Genomic DNA, 19,046 nt, shown 5'->3' with positions numbered 1-19,046 from the left:
CTGCTGCCAAGCAGCCCCGCCCGTTGGAAAGAGTGTGGGATATACCACTACTAGGAATGGGAGGGGGGGACTAAATCTTTTAAGATTTAAATAGCACATTATTGCGTGATTATAATGAGCACCGCTTACATTGTGCTTTCAATAAATACTACTGCACTGTTCAAAAATTATTGTGTCTCAAATTATTCCAGGGGGGGACAGCTTTACTGAAGGGGGAGTCATGTCCCCCCTGTCCCCCCCGGGATTTCCGCCCCTGATTGCAGCTGTGTTTTTATCTGGTGTGGTCTTTAAATTGGAGATCTATTCAAGAGAATTTGCTAATTGAAACCAAGACAGTATCAACATCTTCTGTAACTGTTACACATACAATTTACCTTACTGCACATCAGTGAACAACAACAAAAACCTAAATAGATCAAGAATATTCTCTGAAAGAATATGTAGCCCTTCCTTTGGCAGTCAACTGTTTTCTTCATTGAGATGCTGTTTTTGTCCTCCAGCTGAACTGTTTGAGAAGCCAGAGGTGAGCGACATAAAGTTCCTGTTCTTAGTCGGAGGCTTTGCTGAGTCTCCCCTGCTGCAGCAAGCTGTCCAGGACATGCTCCAGGGCCGCAGCCGCATCATCATACCCCATGATGTTGGCCTTACCATTCTGAAAGGTGCTGTGCTGTTCGGCCTGGACCCTAGCATCATTAAAGTCCGCCGCTCACCCCTCACATATGGGGTGGGCGTCCTCAATCGCTTCGTGGAAGGCAAGCACCCGCCGGAAAAGCTGCTGGTGAAAGATGGCACACGCTGGTGCACCGATGTCTTTGACACCTTCATCGCTGCTGACCAGTCTGTGGCACTGGGTGAGATGGTGAAGCGGAGCTACACGCCGGCCAAGCCCTCTCAGCAGGTTATTGTCATCCATGTCTACTGCTCCGAGAAGGAGAAAGTGGGATTCATCAGTGAGCCCAGCGTGAGGAAGTGTGGGACACTTCGCTTGGATGTGAGTGGAACGGAAAGCACAGCACCGCGCCGTGAGATCCAGACACTCATGCAGTTTGGTGACACAGAGATTCGGGCTATGGCAGTTGATGTGTCCACCGGACGCACCGTTAAAGCTAGCATTGACTTCCTAAGCCATTAAGAAGGGAACAAGAGAGCTAATGTTCCAAAATTGTTGGAGCAATGAAAATTGAAACATACACCTTAAACACACACAAACACACAACAAGCTGTGGATATTTACTGAAAAGTGGTAAGGATAATGAATCTCAAGGCTCAGTCACTCTCAGTTTAAGTGTTTATGGTACATGGTTTGAATGAAAGTTCTAAACTTCACCTTAGAATCTATGTTACGATACATACACATAACAAACCCTTTTACCCCATGCTGAGGCTAATGCTTTGTTGAGTCAGGTTGACGAGCTGCTCACAGGAAAGATGAAGGCTTATTCACTTCCTATTCACCATTGCGGGACAGCTTTTCAAATCTTCTCTCAGTGCATTCCAGAGGAAAGACTCTCAAAGCCATACATCAATAATATTCTAACACTAACACTGTGGATACACATTCAGAATGTATCTTTACATGCATCGGTTTCTTTCTGTCAGATGACAGCAGATCATTGTATATTTGTGCACTACAAAACTTATTGTGTATAAGGTCATAATAACAAGTCATCAAGCTTTTGGAACAGCTACTTCAGTACAGTTCTGAGGGCCATATTAGTGGCTTTTGCTAGATTCAACCCTTTTAACAGTGCAAACTGTTAATACGTCACACTGCTGCCGGCCATTTTCCAAATCATACCATTTTATTTTACATTGATTTCCTTCATTCAAGGATCAAAAGAGAATTACTCATTACTAAGAAAAGGTTGTTAGGCCAAGCTTGGCTAGGCCATTTAATTGGACTACTGTCCAATGGGAGGAGAAATATTATTATTCACTGAAGTATGTCCAAGTCCGCTACGATAGGTGGTGATATGCGCCCTTTCAGCTTGTTAGTATTGGACCCTTTTCTGGTTGACCCATCACGTCAAAGATAAAACAATTGACAAACAAGTTAGCTACAGTTAGCTAGTGGTAAACTGCCACCATGGCGGACAACTTTACAGCTCTACACCTTTTGCCCGTCCATGGCTCTGGATGTAGATTACGTTATGTTGTTACCGGCCTCTTCTTTCAACTCCCAATCACATTATCTGGGCGTGTTAGTCCGACTTTGAGAAATTCAATTTAGTACGTTTTCTGTTGGACTAACGTGTTTACATGTATTTTAAAAGTCTGTTTTTTAGTTGGACTAACACAATATATAGATTTTCTCTGTCATGTATATGTACTGACTGTTAGCTTGCATTTTTAGCTTATTCATAATAAAGAACTACTGGCCTAACAAGCTTTGTATGGCTGTGTAAAACATATCGGCCATGGATTAAGATGGCAACAAAAGTTGCCTGTGTTAATATCGTTAATATAATAGTAAACTAACTGTTCACATCCAGGAGACTTAGAGCAATATGAGCATTTATTTTAACACTTTTAACACACTGCTTCTTTTTTTTTTTTTTTAGCTTTTTCATAACAATTCATCAGTTGCCTAACCAGCTCAACATGGCTGATTAAAACACACCAGCTGTGGATAAAGATGGGTCATGGATTCGAAACATTTCTGAAAAATATATTATGCTTGTTCAACAGATAAGCAGCTTTTACTGCCTCCCTTATTGGCAGGTTTTGTTACACTTGTGGCAGAGAGCATTGCAGACAACAGGAGAACCAACCTTAAACCTTTGTCTCTAAACTACTGTAGTAAAAAAAAGTCTCCATTCAGACTTATCTCACCTACTTAAGAACTGATACATGTTACCAAATGACAGTCCACCACTGGTACCACAAAGGCAATATCCCTACCTGGGAGATAGGAAATCAGTCTAAAAACTGAGGGCATACCTCTAAGAATCACCACCAAAAATGTCAAGTAATCAGAATTTTAACCAACAGGCTAAATAATGCAAAACCACCACTATGTTCCTTTAAGATGATCCACAGCTAAATCTTAATCCAAGAATGTGAAACATGCTGCAAGGTCAATCTGAAAAGCAAGTACAGCTATCAAATGCGCTTAATTGTTGCCTTTATTTGTTAATGCTTCTGACTATTAGATGTGGACAAAATGCCCCTTGCCCACTTGAATATTTGATCCAGGTGTGATTCTGCACATAGGTGCAGGCCAGTTGAGACAGCCTGAAGTGTTTATTTCTGTAAATACAGTATTTAAATATTGTACAGATTTTTAGTATTGTTTTTGCAGCTTTAGAACCAAGAGAGAGAGAGAGAGAGAGAGAGAGAGAGAGAGAAAGAGAGTGTGAATGTGAGATTGGGTTTGTGTATGTGTGCTTTAACACAATCATCTCTCAACATTTTGTTCTCACCAGCCATAGCATAAGAGGCTGAGGCAGATTTGATTGCTTCGTTTATTCACAGTGAGATATTGTATGTGTCTTCTGTTACTCTCTTTTTCGCTATCATTAAAAGAAACTTGAATACCTCCGTCCTTAAAAGGCATTTCAAATATGAAATGGTAGCAGTATCTAAATGTGTCCAATCCTCCTTTCCATCCCTCTTGCAGTACTGTAGGGTAGTTAGTTCTGTCGGGATTTCATCATGATTTATAACATATTCACTGAATAAATATTAAGACAATATTTTTCCCCTTACTGTGAAGATATTGAGTCACTGAATTTAGAAATTATAGTTTCTTTGACTGAGGCATAGTCAGCAATAACCATACAAGTGAAAAGCCACATTTTCAAATGCTTATGAAAGGTTTAAGTTTTAATTAAGAGTGCCTAGTATGAATAAAACGTGATGTCAAGAGTCATTCACCCTATCAGGGCATACACTACATTCCCTCGCCCACCTAATGATATACTTAGCTTTATATACGTGTGACTTCAGACGTAATCTCTGAGCACTGGTTGTGAATTCATCAGAGGCTTTTGTCACGTCTAAATGTTGGACACGTGAAAAAGCGTCAAAGGCTAAATTAAAGGGGCATTGCTTTGTGTTATCTCTTACCTTAATCAACCTCCTCTGGCAGCCAGGAGAAACAGCACTGGTAAAAAAGAATCTCTGTCCTCAGTCAAGCATGGTGATGTAGTGACCACATCACGCAGTGGCTCTGTGGGTGTTACCTCTCATTGACAGCATTGTCAATGGTGCAAATTCATATGTGAAGGTCACAGTATGCTTTAAAGCAGCACATTCTTACTCTGATCTCGTTACATGTCCATGTTTGGTCATGGACTTTCCATGTCAAGATATGACGTGCAACGTACCCTGAGGTGCATTGGTTGTTAACGTTTTGGGACACTGTGTCAGCGTCAGCTTGATATATACATTGTTTTCAAAATACACTTCTGTTTTCACAGGAAATGTACAGTTTGCATGACTTTGTTGTATTACGTCGGTACAACACCGCGAATTGATATTTTTCCTTCAACAAAAAATGCACGTGTTTATGTTTTGCCAACACATGCATGTGGTTGGGGTTTTTTTTGGCAACAAAAGCACATGTTTGAGTTTAGGCAACAAAAGCACGTGGTTGGGTGTAGGGAAAAAAAACAGGGTATGGCTTTACATTCACATGGGAAGAGAACACCAGCCTCCTAGGTGAAAGTTGGTGGTTGTTGAACCCATCTACCACCTCTCCCACCACCCTACACAGACATCTGCCCCCTTAACTGTCGCTGTGGTCCCGGCATGTTTACCCTTGAAGCCACCAGGCCCTACAATAATGGCAACCAGCGTTGTATCATGCCAACGTGAAAGGACAGCTTTTTGTTGGTGTCTGACCCCAGAAGTCATTGACCAAGCATTGGTATTAATTGACTTGGGAGTGACACCAGGTTGTTTAAAGTAACTACAGTAGGCCACTGACCCCTCAAGCTCTGTCCAAGAACTCTTTTGTCAGCCTTTGGACTCTTTATGCAGTTCAATAGCTTGTACTTTCAGGGTACAGTCTTGGCTGACAGTCTCTCCCTGATGTCCTGATGTCATGTGTTAGTTGCAACACTACTAATTGCTGCATAAAGTTGGCATCACTGTAGGATGGTCTGTTAAGAAAAGTTCCAAAAATTGCTTAGTTCTTAGTTTGAAACATACTGAGACCATCAGAATTCAAGTTGGACTAGACACCAAAGCGCTGCACAGATGTACTATGCCACCATGAGTGAATCCACTGATTGCACTGATTCTATTGAAATGAAAAGATTTTGGTTTGAAAATGTGCTGTTACAAATGCTGGTGTGAAAGGGCCCCTATACCTGTTACAGTGTGTTATCTTGCAAAGTTTGATTGATTTCATACAGTATGCTGCACATTTTCCTTCTGTGGCAGTCACAATTGGATACGTTCACTTCAATTCGTTGACCTGACCCTGAGTGTCACCATATCCTAACCTTGCACAATTCAACGAGACAAATCTTGCTCGTTGGCTCAAATCTGCTAGCTGATTAATGTGGAGCTAGACATGAAACATGCAGTAAAGAGGCTTCATATCATCATGGCAAATACTGGAAGAACAATGAATCTCCTGTAGATGGTTTACTTGTTTGACTCAAGAAAAAGGCCAAGTATTGACCAGCAAACCCACAGGTATATTAGGACTTTTCTGCTGTGGTGTTTCAAGGAACTTGATATCTTAATTATAAGATCTAATAACCAGTTTTTAAGGCGTTTTCTTAGATTCTTTATTTGGTCTTTGAATCAAGGCTTGTCTTGCTTTTCTGTCAGTGTACAAAGTCACACACAATGCTGTCTTCAGCACTCTTTGCAATGCATGTTTCGCATGCGTCACATAGGAATGACGAAACAACAACAAGCAACAGACAGTAAGTTGATCGCTAATACTAATACACAAAATCAAGGTTTACCACAGATGATGATGATGATGATGTTGTTAATTATGTTGATGGCGTATTCTGGAATAACCTGTGTGCTCCACAGTTTTATCACTGTGTTGAGGACTGGTTGTGCTGTGTTTAATACCCTGCTGCTTTCTGAGCTGATGTAGTTGATGTTAATGCTCATAACTGTGAGGCAAATTGTGATTTGTGATATTGGGCTTTATAAATAAAATTGATTGATTGATTGATAACGTACGGCAGCTCATAACTACCACTGCAGAGCAGCACTTCCCATACTTTACTGATAACTAACCTAATAACCTTTTATTCCTTCTACATATCTCTGTACTCACAAAGGATGGATATCAAGAGGAAGGATTTATTAACACAATGTTTCTATTGTTTCTTTGGATAGGTAAAAACAATGTAATGTGTGAATCCTTGAGTATTATGTGGTGCACAGGATACTGTTATGTAGCAGCTTTATACTTAAAGCTATGATAAAATTGTATGAAGACATGTTTATCCTTCTATTTTCAGCTTGTCAGGCAGCATTTGACATTTCAGCTGAAATATTAAATCTTTGGTCAATCAGTCTGAAGTCAATTGGTTCAGTGGATGTGATTTGAGGTAGCAATCTAGCCAGCTTGCATCATATACAAGTATCTGCTTAACACTATCTAAAATATTCAGCAATTCAGAAACTGTAACTGCTAGAATGATTAAGCTTATAGTTAGGAACATTGCAGCCACATTGAAATGCAACACAATGTACACTTTGTTCTTTTAGTTCTTCATTGATAATGCAAAGGATTTTTTTTTATCTTGAGTTACTTAAATGTATTGTTCTCTTGCAATTTTCACACAGTAATGGGTGTATTTTGATTAATGCCAGGTATTCACTTTCAGACTGTCACCAATAAAATGTATGTGTATTTCAAACAACATTCCTTTGTGGAGACTTTTCTGCTAATTTAATATGGCTTTTTACTTATCGAATCAAAGTATTCACATTTCCCCTCTACAGAAAAATTTGACTACAAATAATCAAATTTTAACATGTTACTTTTTTAAATTATATATATTTTTATCCAGTTAACTGTTCAGTGAGTATATTGGAAATTTCCTTCGGGATCAATAAAGTATCTATCTATCTATCTATCTATCTATCTATTGAATATATTTTTCAATATGAACATCTTGAAACCATGTATCTCCAAAACAAGAGTCCTGTTTTCTCAAGAATTCTGGGTAATCTGAAAAGTCCTACCCCCCTACTAGGTACTTTTTCCAGGGTAAATTTGGAATTGAGGGAAAGTTTTTTACCTGGGTAATTGATAAAAGTTCCTGCAGTGGAAAAAGGGGCTATTCTTGCGAACATGATATCTCAAGAACACTTTAAGGAAATTTAAATTTGACACAAACATCCATTTGGACTGAAGAATAAACTGACTGAAGTTTGTGGTCAAAGGTCAAGGTCAATGTGACCTCACAAAATATGTTTTTAGCCATAACTTAAGAATTCATATGCTAATTATGACACAACTCCACACAAATGTCTAATAGGATAAAATGATGACATTTTATATCCAAGAGGTAAAACTGTGCTGATTGTATAGATCTTCTGTGCTGTCGTGGGGGAAGATGTGTGTAAAGCATACATGTTTTTACAGACATGGATGTGAACTGTAAGAGAAACTTGACTGATGCACGGAGACATACAACTGCGGGGCAGTAAATTGAGTTGAATCTTCATTTGTGTTTGTAAATGGTTAAGTTGGCCTAAGAAGCAGGAGAAGTTTCTCGACCTATTCGGAAAAAAAAGGTAGGTTTGGTGTTTATTGACAAAATAAACACCAAACCTATTCGCAAGAATAGCCCCTTTTTCCACTGCAGGAACTTTTATCAATTACCCAGGTAAAAAACTTTCCCTCAATTCCAAATTTACCCTGGAAAAAGTACCTAGTAGGGGGGTAGGACTTTTCAGATTACCCAGAATTCTTGAGAAAACAGGACTCTTGTTTTGGAGATACATGGTTTCAAGATGTTCATATTGAAAAATATATTCAATAGATAGATAGATAGATAGATAGATAGATAGATACTTTATTGATCCCGAAGGAAATTTCCAATATACTCACTGAACAGTTAGCTGGATAAAAATATATATAATTTAAAAAAATAACATGTTAAAAATTTGATTATTTGTAGTCAAATTTTTCTGTACACTGCACACTGTCAGTAAAGACATTCTGGTAAGGACACATAATGAATCTTTGTTTGTCAACCAAACAAACATATTGAAACATATGCATATATCAAGTATAAAAACAAAGGATAAAAATTAATATAATGCATGAAACATACACCAAATGCAGAATGTAAACTCCCTCCGGGTACCTGAAACCTGAAACCCCCAAAATACAGAGGATATCATCTCAGTGTCCTTAGTGGAAGATACACTACTGCCTATTTGAATAACTGCTACATTTAAATCTAGAAAAAATGGTGGTCCATTGTTGTTGAGATGGTAATTAGGAAACAACACATAAATAAATAAAATAAAATTGAGTAGAATAATTTCAACTATCCAGTCTTTGATAGGATTGGATTGGACAACCAAAAGAAAAGCCATGCAGCTTCCATGTAGACATCATATATCCTTTCATCCTAGATTTCACAATATCAGCTCTCTTGCTCTCTTACAGAAAAAGTGTGAACGGCAATATGGACTGCAGTCTTTGTGAGGCAACACTGCCACCAAGTGGATTCAATCAGGAATGAGATTCACAGATGAGCACACGTGTCAAACACTTATTTGTAATTTATGAAAATCTCAGAGAGGGCTTTCTATGGCTCAGAATCTCAGTGATCTCAGTCTAACCCATCTTTTCTTACTTTTGTAAGATTTTAGGCACAGTCACATTGACCAAAGTGTCACAATAGGTAATCCATTATATGTTCAAGAAGTCATGTTATTGCTTCTTCTAAATAAAAAAACAAGTGGTAGCAAGATAATTTTGACATATTTGAATTTCTGACATAAAGCCATTCAACCAGTCACATAATAGAAAACGCCTATGCAGCCATATTAGAAACTCTCACCTTTTGGATAAGAGATCCAAGATCAAGAGATCAAGAGTAGGGCTGGGCAGTATGGCCTAAAATCAGTATCACAGTATTATTTTGGGGGGATGCGGTGACGGTATGATATCGCAGTATTGTCTTCTCTCTTCTTTTTTTTTACACCTTAAATAAAACAATTTAAAAAGCCAAACAAGTCTAGGATGGAAACTATCGTCAGAAGTAAAACGGTTGCTAATCCATCCATAATTGTGTATAAAACGTTATATAGTATGTATAAATGTTAGAGGGAAGAGGGAGGGCTGGCGGCTCCCGGTCCCCCTTCTCCCGCGGGCCTGGGTTTGGTGCGGTTGGCCAGGCCACCTCCATCACGTAGCGAGGGAGGTGCATGAGGCAGGCAGGCAGTACGGCTCATGTTTACTGCGGTATGTTACAGTCTCCGCGAATACCGCCCAGCCCTAATCAAGAGTAGGCTATAAAAACAAGTAACACATCATTTGAATGATTTTGCCTCTTGTCAATAAAGAACACTTAATATATCAGTGGCAGTCTTGTTCAGAAAGAGTGTCACAAAATGCTATAAACATAGCTAGTATCTAGCATTAGTAGTGATCAGCAGTGGTTTAACATTAAGTACAGGCCTTTGGCCATATGTTACTCACCAAACGAAGCTAAAAACCTGCTGTTTGTTTGGATTAATGGTCAAGCTAAAGCTGACGAGTTTTTTCGAATAGACAGTTTACCATGTAGGATTACAGGTACTCTGGTCCTCTGTTTTTCCTGCCTGGTTGTTAAATTAGACATCATCTGCACACAGACAGTTCCCTATTGCAGCAGTTACTCTTGATGGTGCCAGACATTACTGCAAATAGATTTGTGACTTCACTGCAAAGCCTCTAAAGAAAAAAAAACAGCTCCCTTTGTTGTTTCTACTGAGCTTCATAGTTTACAGAAAATCTGATACAGGAACTCTCCATTAAACCCTTTTTTTCTTTTAGTTCCCCTAAAACACCCCCACCAGTGATTCACCCAGGGAATATGAAACTAAACACAGGCACTTATTCAGTAACCAGAATACATTTACGCAGTGAGTGTATTATTCTTACAGAAGTGGTGGTAGAGGGCCACTCAACCCTTTACAGGGCAAGGTTGTTTTTAGCTTGGATGTGGTATGCGCACACGTGTGTGTGTGTGTGTGTGTGTGTGTGTGTGTGTGTGTGTGTGTAGGGGTTAGAGAAAGGGGACTGTGGAGACAGGGTGAGAGGGTTGAATAGGTGTGGCCGATTTCCCTCAAATAGCTATGAAGTAGAGTAGTTGCTACAGCAATCTGGAGGGACCCAAGTGGCCCTTTAGTTGCCAGCTCGGCTGCCCTCCCACATGCACACTCTCTTTCAGTTAATGGCAGGGTTCAGAGCTACATGACTAACCAATGAAATCATGGGACGATAACAGGGGGCTTGACACACTTTGTGCTTGTTAAAGCTTCACTTGGTTGAAAACAGACAGAATGTAAGTTCACTAGAATTTGTTTGTTTGAATTGAATATTTGTGTAACCTTCTTAAGTGTTAAGGTGTAAAGGTACGCCTGAACACTTAACATGCACACACACTCACACTGTCACCCACCCACACACACACACACACACATTCAGGCTGGTGTTCACTGAATGACGCTGACTGAGGGCAGCGGTATATTCTAAACAAACTTTGATGTGTTAGACTGTTGAATATGATGCATACACACTACAACTTATCCGTGCTTGTAACTAATGCTCGTGTGTCATGGTGGAAACAGACATAACATCCAGGTTCCTCGAAACAGTAAGCGAACACAAGGCTGCAGACTGTTTCAAACCCGACAAAATAGCATTCTAAATTGGTCCCTTTGTCTTTCCTGTTTGTTAATGCAGCAGACAGGAAATAAACAGGGACCAAAGCTGTTGCCCTTGCAACAGAATAGCAATGAAATGATCAATACAAAAACAAACTTAAGTCCATGGAAGAAAACAGAAAGGACACAGCTAGCAACCTAACATGTCTGTAAAAAGTGAAAATACACAGCCATTGACCTGAATGAACTGAAATGGGAGCTGAAGCCAGGCGCTGCTCCAAATGTAAAATGGAGGAGAGGTTCACCATGGGAAATAGAGTGCCGAAGTCACAACCCTTCCGGTGAAGCTCATGGGACCTTAGATCGGAAAAAATATGAATGGCAGTGAATGAGGAGAGAAATATTATCTTTTGGTCCCGTTTGAGTTGTGACATGTGATATGAATCTAAATATGTTGTTAATGAATTTAAAACATAAATTTTAAGGTCAAGAAAGTCATACTTTGTGGTAAAACTGCTGAGATACAAGCTTTTGAAAAAAAACGTAATTAGAAAAACTACACAGGAGGCGGTCGCGTACGTGACGTCATAGCTTTCGCTCGCTTCCTGCAGCTTGGAGTGACTGCAACCTGGCACAAAACACACAGACATCTTCAATCATAAATCGATTAATCATAAAACAGTGGAATTTCAGCGGGGAGGCCAAGCTGCAGGAAGCGAGCGAAAGCTATGACGTCACATATGCGACCTCCTCCTGTGTACTCTTGAGTCTTTCTAATTAAAAAGCTTATATCTCAACAGTTTTACTACAAAGTATGACTTTCTTGACTTTAAAATTTATGTTTTAAATTCATTAACAACATATTTAGATTTCATGTCTCAACTCAAACGGGAACAAAAGATAATATTACTCTCCCCATTCACTGCCATTCATATTTTTTCCGATCTAAGGTCCCATGAGCTCTACCGGAAGGGGCGTGACTTCGGCACTATGTGAGGGAGGCATGGCAGCTTCTCAACACTATGATGGACAGAGTTCAGAAACCAGCCCAGACAGAGTACCCAGGCCCTCCTCCTCCTTCACCAGGCTGTTCTTATTTGTATATTTTCCTATGAATGCTTTGTTTAATATGGGTTGTTGTTGTAGCGGGTAGGATGAGGTGGGAGTGTTTGGTGGAGTGCAGTTGTCCTGGATTTTGAGCATTTTGACTGTAGCATGTTTTTCTTGTTGTCCTTGCTCGTGGTGAACTGCTGATCATTCTCGTTTTATCTTCCCCATGTTTGTTCAGTTTTTCAGTTTGTGAGTTGGCTTGGGGGTGACTGAGTGCCGTCATCTGTAGGCGTTGTGCGGCATTTTGAGTGGACTGAGGGATTCCGGTCGGGGGCCGTGAGTCGGGTCACTGTAGATCTGCCGGAGTCTCCGAGGGCAGTGGCAATGTTGCAGAGTTGAAGATGTGTTTTGCGTTGCACCGGCAGGCGCATGGTCCTTGGGACTCCATGGAAGCCATAGTCTGGCTGCTCATGTGTGACCGTACCCTCACAAGCATGACTTTTGACCGGATTACACGTGTCAGCTTTAGAGACTTAAGAGTGAGCCGGCTCCCGAACAAATAGACTAACTTTGTTTTATACCACTCCTTAGTAATCTTAGCCGAAGACATTGGTGGCACTATAACTATCTATTTTTACCTGACATTAGCTTCTGAACATTCCGTGAACTGTTTCAATGTTCTTGGAAAGAGCTTCAAGCTGCTAGCACCGGATTGTTTTTAGCACCGGTGCTAGCTAGTCCTTCAAACCTCTGAAGTTTCAGCTGATTCCTCAACATCTTGTGTGACTGATCCTGCCCGATACAAACAGCGGGCCCTTTCATGGGCCCTTGCCGGTGAGTTTTAGACCTTCTACCCTGCTTCTACCTGCACTCGGCTTACTTCAATAAGAGAATTCAACGCTGTGGGCTCCCTGACGGAGCCCCTGCGTGTAAGTGCTCGTCTCCAGCAGCTGATGCCTGTTTCCCAAACCTCACGCTACAGCCAATTCTGTGTTTTTGGTACCTGTGCTGGCCTGTCATCTTCTTTATCCACAGACACAATGCCAGACAGACGTAATGAGGAAAAGAAGCTGCTGGAAGAAGCAAATAAAAAGATTGCTGACTTACAGGAAGGCATCCGCCAACTGTCAGATGAACTCCAGAAAAAAGAGTCTCTGCTTTCCAGCTTCATGACTCGTCTGCCAAAACTGTCCAGTTTCTTCATAGAAGAGCAGTCAAAACTATCACCTCCGATGGCTGCACCTCTCACAGCCACAATTGTGTGGGATACGGCAGCCTGCCCGCGACCATCCTGCTCTACCCCAACACATGGGTCCTCCTGGGTCGACGTGGTTTGGGGTAACACGATCAGGGTATCCTCTCCTCCACGCCTGGCTCTCACCAACCAGTTTGCAGTCTTGAATGTTGACAGTCCCACTCTTCCGGCTTCTCCACCTAAGTCGGTGCCGGCTTTCAGTGGCTGCGCTGGGGTGGAGAGTGCAAATGTTCCCGATAAAGTGTCCCTCTTCCTGAACCTCAATGCCCTCCCTACGCTTGAGACTTCTGAAGGATGCTGTGTCCAGGCGCTCTGGTGAACTACCGCGTCCCGAGCTGGCAGTGTCCTCTTCATCCAGCCCTGGTGATACTGACCCACCTCACCCGCATCATCCGTGGACGTTCTCCCCATCGGCCTCCGACGCTGCCAACCAGCCTCATTCGCATCACTCTCTGGGCCAAACTGATGAGATGGATGCTGCTCCTCAGAACTGTGTTCCCTCCTGTACTCCTCCATTGCGCCCTCTGCTCCCCCTCACCACTCTGATAGTGGGGGATATTATCATCAGGCATTTCCGCTTCTATAATGCCATCACACGCTGTTATCCGGGAGCCAAAGTCATGGACATAGTTGAAGTCCTTCCAGATCTATTGAAATCCCTTCCACCTTCAGTAACCCGTCTGGTTGTACATGTGGGTAGCAACAACACAGCACGACGACAATCCAAGCAGACAAAAAGAGACTTCAACACCCTCTTCAGTCTGCTCAAAAGATGCGGTCTGTCTGTCTGGATAAGCGGTCCTCTGCCATTGCTATCCCCCAGCTCTGAACGCTTCAGCAGGCTCGTGGCTCTCAACACCCGGCTCCAGCATGCCTGCAATCAAGCCGACTTCTCCTTCCTCGATAATTTCAATTTGTTCTGGAACCGCCACTCTTTTTTCCAGTCAGGCGGAGTTCACCCAAACAAACTGGGCTGCTCAGTGCTAATGGCTAACATGCAGCATGCTATCCACTCATCACCACGTTGACTCATGTTTACATCACACGCCCTCTCGTCTTCCTCTGTGCCCTCTCGCTGCAATGACAGTCTCACTATCGCCCCCAACAGGCCACCACCAACATTGCACTCTGTTTCAATGCCCTCTCACTCTATCAATTCCTATGTTCAGGCCAGCACTGAGCCCATGGTCACCTCCCCCACTGTTTTTGGCTACCCAGATGGGCCTATCTTAAATACATCAGCAGCTCATTCTCCACCAGTATCCCTCTCATCCATTCCAATCATAATTAGTAATAGACCACCGCCACCCAAGTACTGTTCTATCAACATTTCTAAAGGTGTCAGTTACCACAACCTTCGCCCATTGCAAAAAGTGTCCAGGACAACTGATGGCACCACTCCCGACCTACACTCCCACGTCACTCTAAACATGGCCCTAATTAACGCTAGATCGCTAACAAATAAGACCTTCCTGTTAAAGGATTTTTTCTCCTCCTGTGATCTACACATGATGTTTATCACAGAGACCTGGGTGAAAGATGGTGATTCCGTATGTTTTTCTGAGCTTCTCCCTCCTGACTGTAACTTTTTTAGTTCCCCATGTACAACTAGTAAAGGGGGTGGGACGGCGTGTGTGTATAAATCCAGCTTTCACTGCCAACGGATGCCACATATCACTCAATCTAGTTTTGAGCTGCAGCTCATTGAGTTGAACTTGTCTCCTCCTGTGCTACTTGCATTAATTTATCGCCCTCTTAAATATAACAAGAACTTTATTCAGGACTTTGAAAATCTCCTGTCTAATATTCTCGTGATATATGATAGGTGCCTGATCATAAGAGATCTGAATATTCATGTTTGTTGTGGAGATAAACCAATGGTGAAGGACTTTCTCTCTCTTATTGACTCCTTTGAATTTACACAGTGGGTCTCTGGTCCAACACATGAAAAGGGGCACACACTTGATTTGGTGTTGTCCGATGGCCTATCTGTCAGTATAAATGAAATCAGTAATAGTGCCTGCATTTCGGATCATTTGCCTGTTATGTTTTCTGCTACGATTCCCTTTTCTGTTGCTCCTACTCATCCACCAATTCATCGGTTCCAGGTTATAAACTCAGATACTTCTCTGAAATTCTGCACCACCTTTGAGGATTTTGCAAATTCATTTTGAATAAGTACAGCACTTGTAGCTCTTTTTAACTCTAATGCACTAACATATTGGATTCTATTGCTCCTTTTTGAACCAGAAGCTCTAAGACTCCCTCCGAACCCTGGATTAATGATTCCATCCATTCTCTCAGGCATTCTTGCAGGCGTGCTAAGAGGAAATGGAAGAAGGACAAACTACAGGTGTCATATGGTATATTGCGAGACTGTCTACAAGAGTACCAGAAAATGGTGAAAGCTGCAAAAACTACCTATTTTTCCAATCTTGTGTCTAGCAACATTAACAGGCCTAAAGTTCTTTTTAATGTTCTGGATTCCATTGTCAACCCTCGTAATATTGACCCAATAACTCCTACACCTGCTCTCTGTGATAACTTTGTTAACTTCTTTATTGACAAAATCTCTGCTTTACGATCAGTCTTAGCTGTTGCTTCCCCTGACCCCTCTGAGCCCCACTTGTGCTCTGCTGTTTTTAACCAGTTTGAGCCGATAGCACTAGAGGAGCTGTCAGATGTTGTTAAAGAGCTTCACCCCACAAACTGCCCGTCTGACTGCATTCTCTCCCACCTCTTTAAGAATGTCTTTCATTCTACAGGCTCTTTCATTCTAAAGTTAGTTCATGCTTATTTCAGCTCAGGGTGTTTCCCAGCATCTCTAAAGCATGCTATAGTACAGCCACTCATTAAAGGACAACTTCGGTATTTTTCAACCTGGGCTCTATTTCCCCATGTGTATGTGTGCGTATGATTCATGGGTACCACTCGTTCTAAAATTGGTTCAGTATTGAGCCGCGAAACAAGCTAAAACAGTAATGGGGGCAAATGCGTCCCGTATAAAAGTGCTTTTTTTCGCCACTGACTGGTTCAGATCGCCAGTGTTATCTCTGTAAATAGCATACTAACTTAGCCTTACAATAATCCAGCCTGCAAGATATAAAAGCATGGATAATCCGTGTATCATTCGTTCATTCGTTTTTCAAAATAAAACCAAATATGAAAAAACAAAATAATGACTTGTTTTTTCAATATGTGTTTCCAGAACTAAATTGAAAAAAACAGATAACGACTCGTTTTCCGATTTCTGATTTTCTGTTTAAATGGAAAATGGAAAAAACGGATAACGGGCCTTTCATACACTTTAAATATTTTCATCTCTCTGGAAGGCAAGTTTTTTTCTTTTGCAAGCACTGGTTTCTTGTCGGACCGGTCGGAGTGACAACTACATCCGGTTCATGGAAGCTAACGCTTTGGCTAACAATCGCTGCGTGTGGAGGCTGCAAATTTGGAGAAATTGTTCAATATGAATTAAGTTGTGCTAAGGTAACAATACGTGCCAGCTTACTGTTTGCTTCTACAGCTGACATATTGGAATAGACTTCATGTGGCGAGTAATTTTTACGTTATTTGAAGATTTATGTTTGTCGCGACTCACGAATTCGCCACATTCAGCCATAACGGCAGCATAGAAATAATGCTGTATTTAGGTGGATTTCAGCACTCACATGCATTTTCTTTGGGAAATGCCACTCTAGTTAATTTCTATAAACATTATAAAAGTAGCATGCTGGGATATAAATGCATTGTTTGTACTTTTCCACAACACAGAACAAAATGAATGCATCAATGTTCTATGGGAAGCGACCAGGTGGACTTCAAACCAGGGTTCCACCAGTCGAAAGTGACGACAGCTGTCTTGACAGCGGGGATAGTGATGAAGACTACACTCCTACACCACGTCGGCACTATCCACGAAGCTACCGACGCCCCTATTGCTGCCGGTTTCATCACCTGGTCAGGAGTGTAGTCTGTACGCAGCATGCACAGACCCCATGCACAGAGGCACCGCCTCGCCGCAGCGGTCGCGGGCTCGATCCCGGCCTGCGGCCCGTGTCATTCCCCCATTCTCTATTTCCCCACTTCATGCTGTCCTAAAGCAACAGGCCAAATAGATAATCTTATTTAAAAAAAACCAGCAGTAATAATGCTATAATTTCGTGTAGAGTTTCAGCTTTTTGCAGTTTACACATGGCCATATGTTTGTGAATGTAACCATGTGTACAAGATGTGTATATAATGTAAAAATGTCTGCACTCTTATACAGTGATTTCTTTTTTCTACACCAGGTGATGAAAGCAGCAGTAGTACTGACAACAGGAGCAGCAGTGATGAAGACTCTGATGGAAATCACGATGCTCTTCCTAGCACCAGTGTTCTAAGTGAAAAGCTTGAGCTCTGTTTCGCATTGGATTATAATAGTTGGTGTTATAGTCAGGACATTGAAAATAATTGTGTGGCATCAATAAAATCTACATACCTGAGACGGGAAAATGTGTTTTAAATTTTTTTTTTAACCTTTTTTTTTCTATTTATTCCTGTTGTTAATTTGTATCATACCTAAATATATATATTTTCTACGTATACATCTATAACAATCTCCACTTAATTTAGCATCCCAGGCTACCATTCCACTCTGTAAATAGATTTTAAAATTTCAATATAATTATAAAAATTATTTTTGCTTATTTCATTATTGTTATAATTGGTTTACTTTTAGTAGTATTGTATTGTCTGAGGATGACTCATTTTAGTAACTATCTACAGTAAAAAAGAAAAAACAAGCAAAGAAACAAACAAAAATCATTGTATACACTGGGCCTTCAAAGTGCTCTCTGAAACTAGACCTGGCATGGCTTGTGTCCAACAAATGAAAAAATCTAAACTTTGTCGTAGAGCTAAACCAAATACATCATTGGAAAGGTCTCAACCTGGAGAGTGACATATGTCAGTATGAAGATTCTACATGGCTTCTGCTTTGAGCCATTCACTGTTGAACCTTGACCTCAGTGCATGTTTACAGGCTTATAACTCAGCAAGGAAAGGAGGTACAGACATGAGACCAACTGTTATAGAGAGCTCTTGACCTCAACTACCATGTGAGTGTAGTCAACAACTGGGGGTGCTGTCAGATATGGGTAAAATATGGATAAAATTAATTTTCACCCATTTAGAAATTAGATATTTAAAATCTGATTACACAAGTGTGCTTACCAACCCCAAGTCCACAGTGTACTCTCAATTTAGTATTTACAACTTCCAAATCTGGGAAAAACACTTATCTTTTTTAAAAACTACAGTTCCCTGGGACCGCGCCATGCAGCTTGATACATATCAGCAACATAGTTGTAGTTCTTCTGATTTGCAAAGTAGGGCTCTAAATAGGGTTGTAAAAAGATATATCTACCCAATGTATCTAATATCTAGTAAAGCCGAACTAGTTATTACACTGCACATAGATGAACTATGTTAAGAAAAAGTAAAGATGTCGGCTAATATGCTAGAAATGGCGTTTTTAGGACGGTAGGTTTGTTTATTATTATTTTTATTATTAGGGCCCGAGCGACGACAAAGTCGTCTGTGAGGACCCTATTGTAATCGCGCTGTTTATTATTATTATTAGGGCCCGAGCAGGAGACCTGCGAGGTCCCTATTGTTTTTCGAATGATTATTATTATTATTATTATTAGGGCCCGAGCAGGTCACAGACCTGCGAGGTCCCTATTGTTTTTCTCCCGATTATTAGGGCCCGAGCGACAACGAAGTCGTCCGTGAGGACCCTATTGTAATCGCGCTGTTTATTAGGGCCCGAGCGACGACGAAGTCGTCCATGAGGACCCTATTGCAATCGCGCTGTTTATTATTATTATTATTATTATTATTATTATTAGGGGGCCAAGCCCGAGGGGCCGAGGGAACGCGTATG

General features: G+C 41.1%; 1 protein-coding gene across 2 annotated transcripts in view; it reads left to right on the top strand.

The window, feature by feature from the left end:
- The window catches only part of hspa12a (heat shock protein 12A), a 248,915-nt gene extending 242,071 nt beyond the window's left edge, over positions 1-6,844 (top strand). For both annotated transcript variants that reach the window (XM_050070830.1, XM_050070829.1), the window contains one exon: positions 501-6,844. In XM_050070830.1, coding sequence (XP_049926787.1) covers positions 501-1,132 — 632 coding nt within the window. In that variant the 3' untranslated portion in view covers positions 1,133-6,844. The remainder of the gene's footprint in view (positions 1-500) is intronic.
- The last annotated feature ends 12,202 nt before the right edge of the window (positions 6,845-19,046 follow it).

Source organism: Epinephelus moara, chromosome 19, assembly GCF_006386435.1.
Source record: "Epinephelus moara isolate mb chromosome 19, YSFRI_EMoa_1.0, whole genome shotgun sequence".
Lineage (NCBI taxonomy): Eukaryota > Metazoa > Chordata > Actinopteri > Perciformes > Serranidae > Epinephelus > Epinephelus moara.
This window is presented reverse-complemented; position numbering and strand designations above follow the sequence as displayed.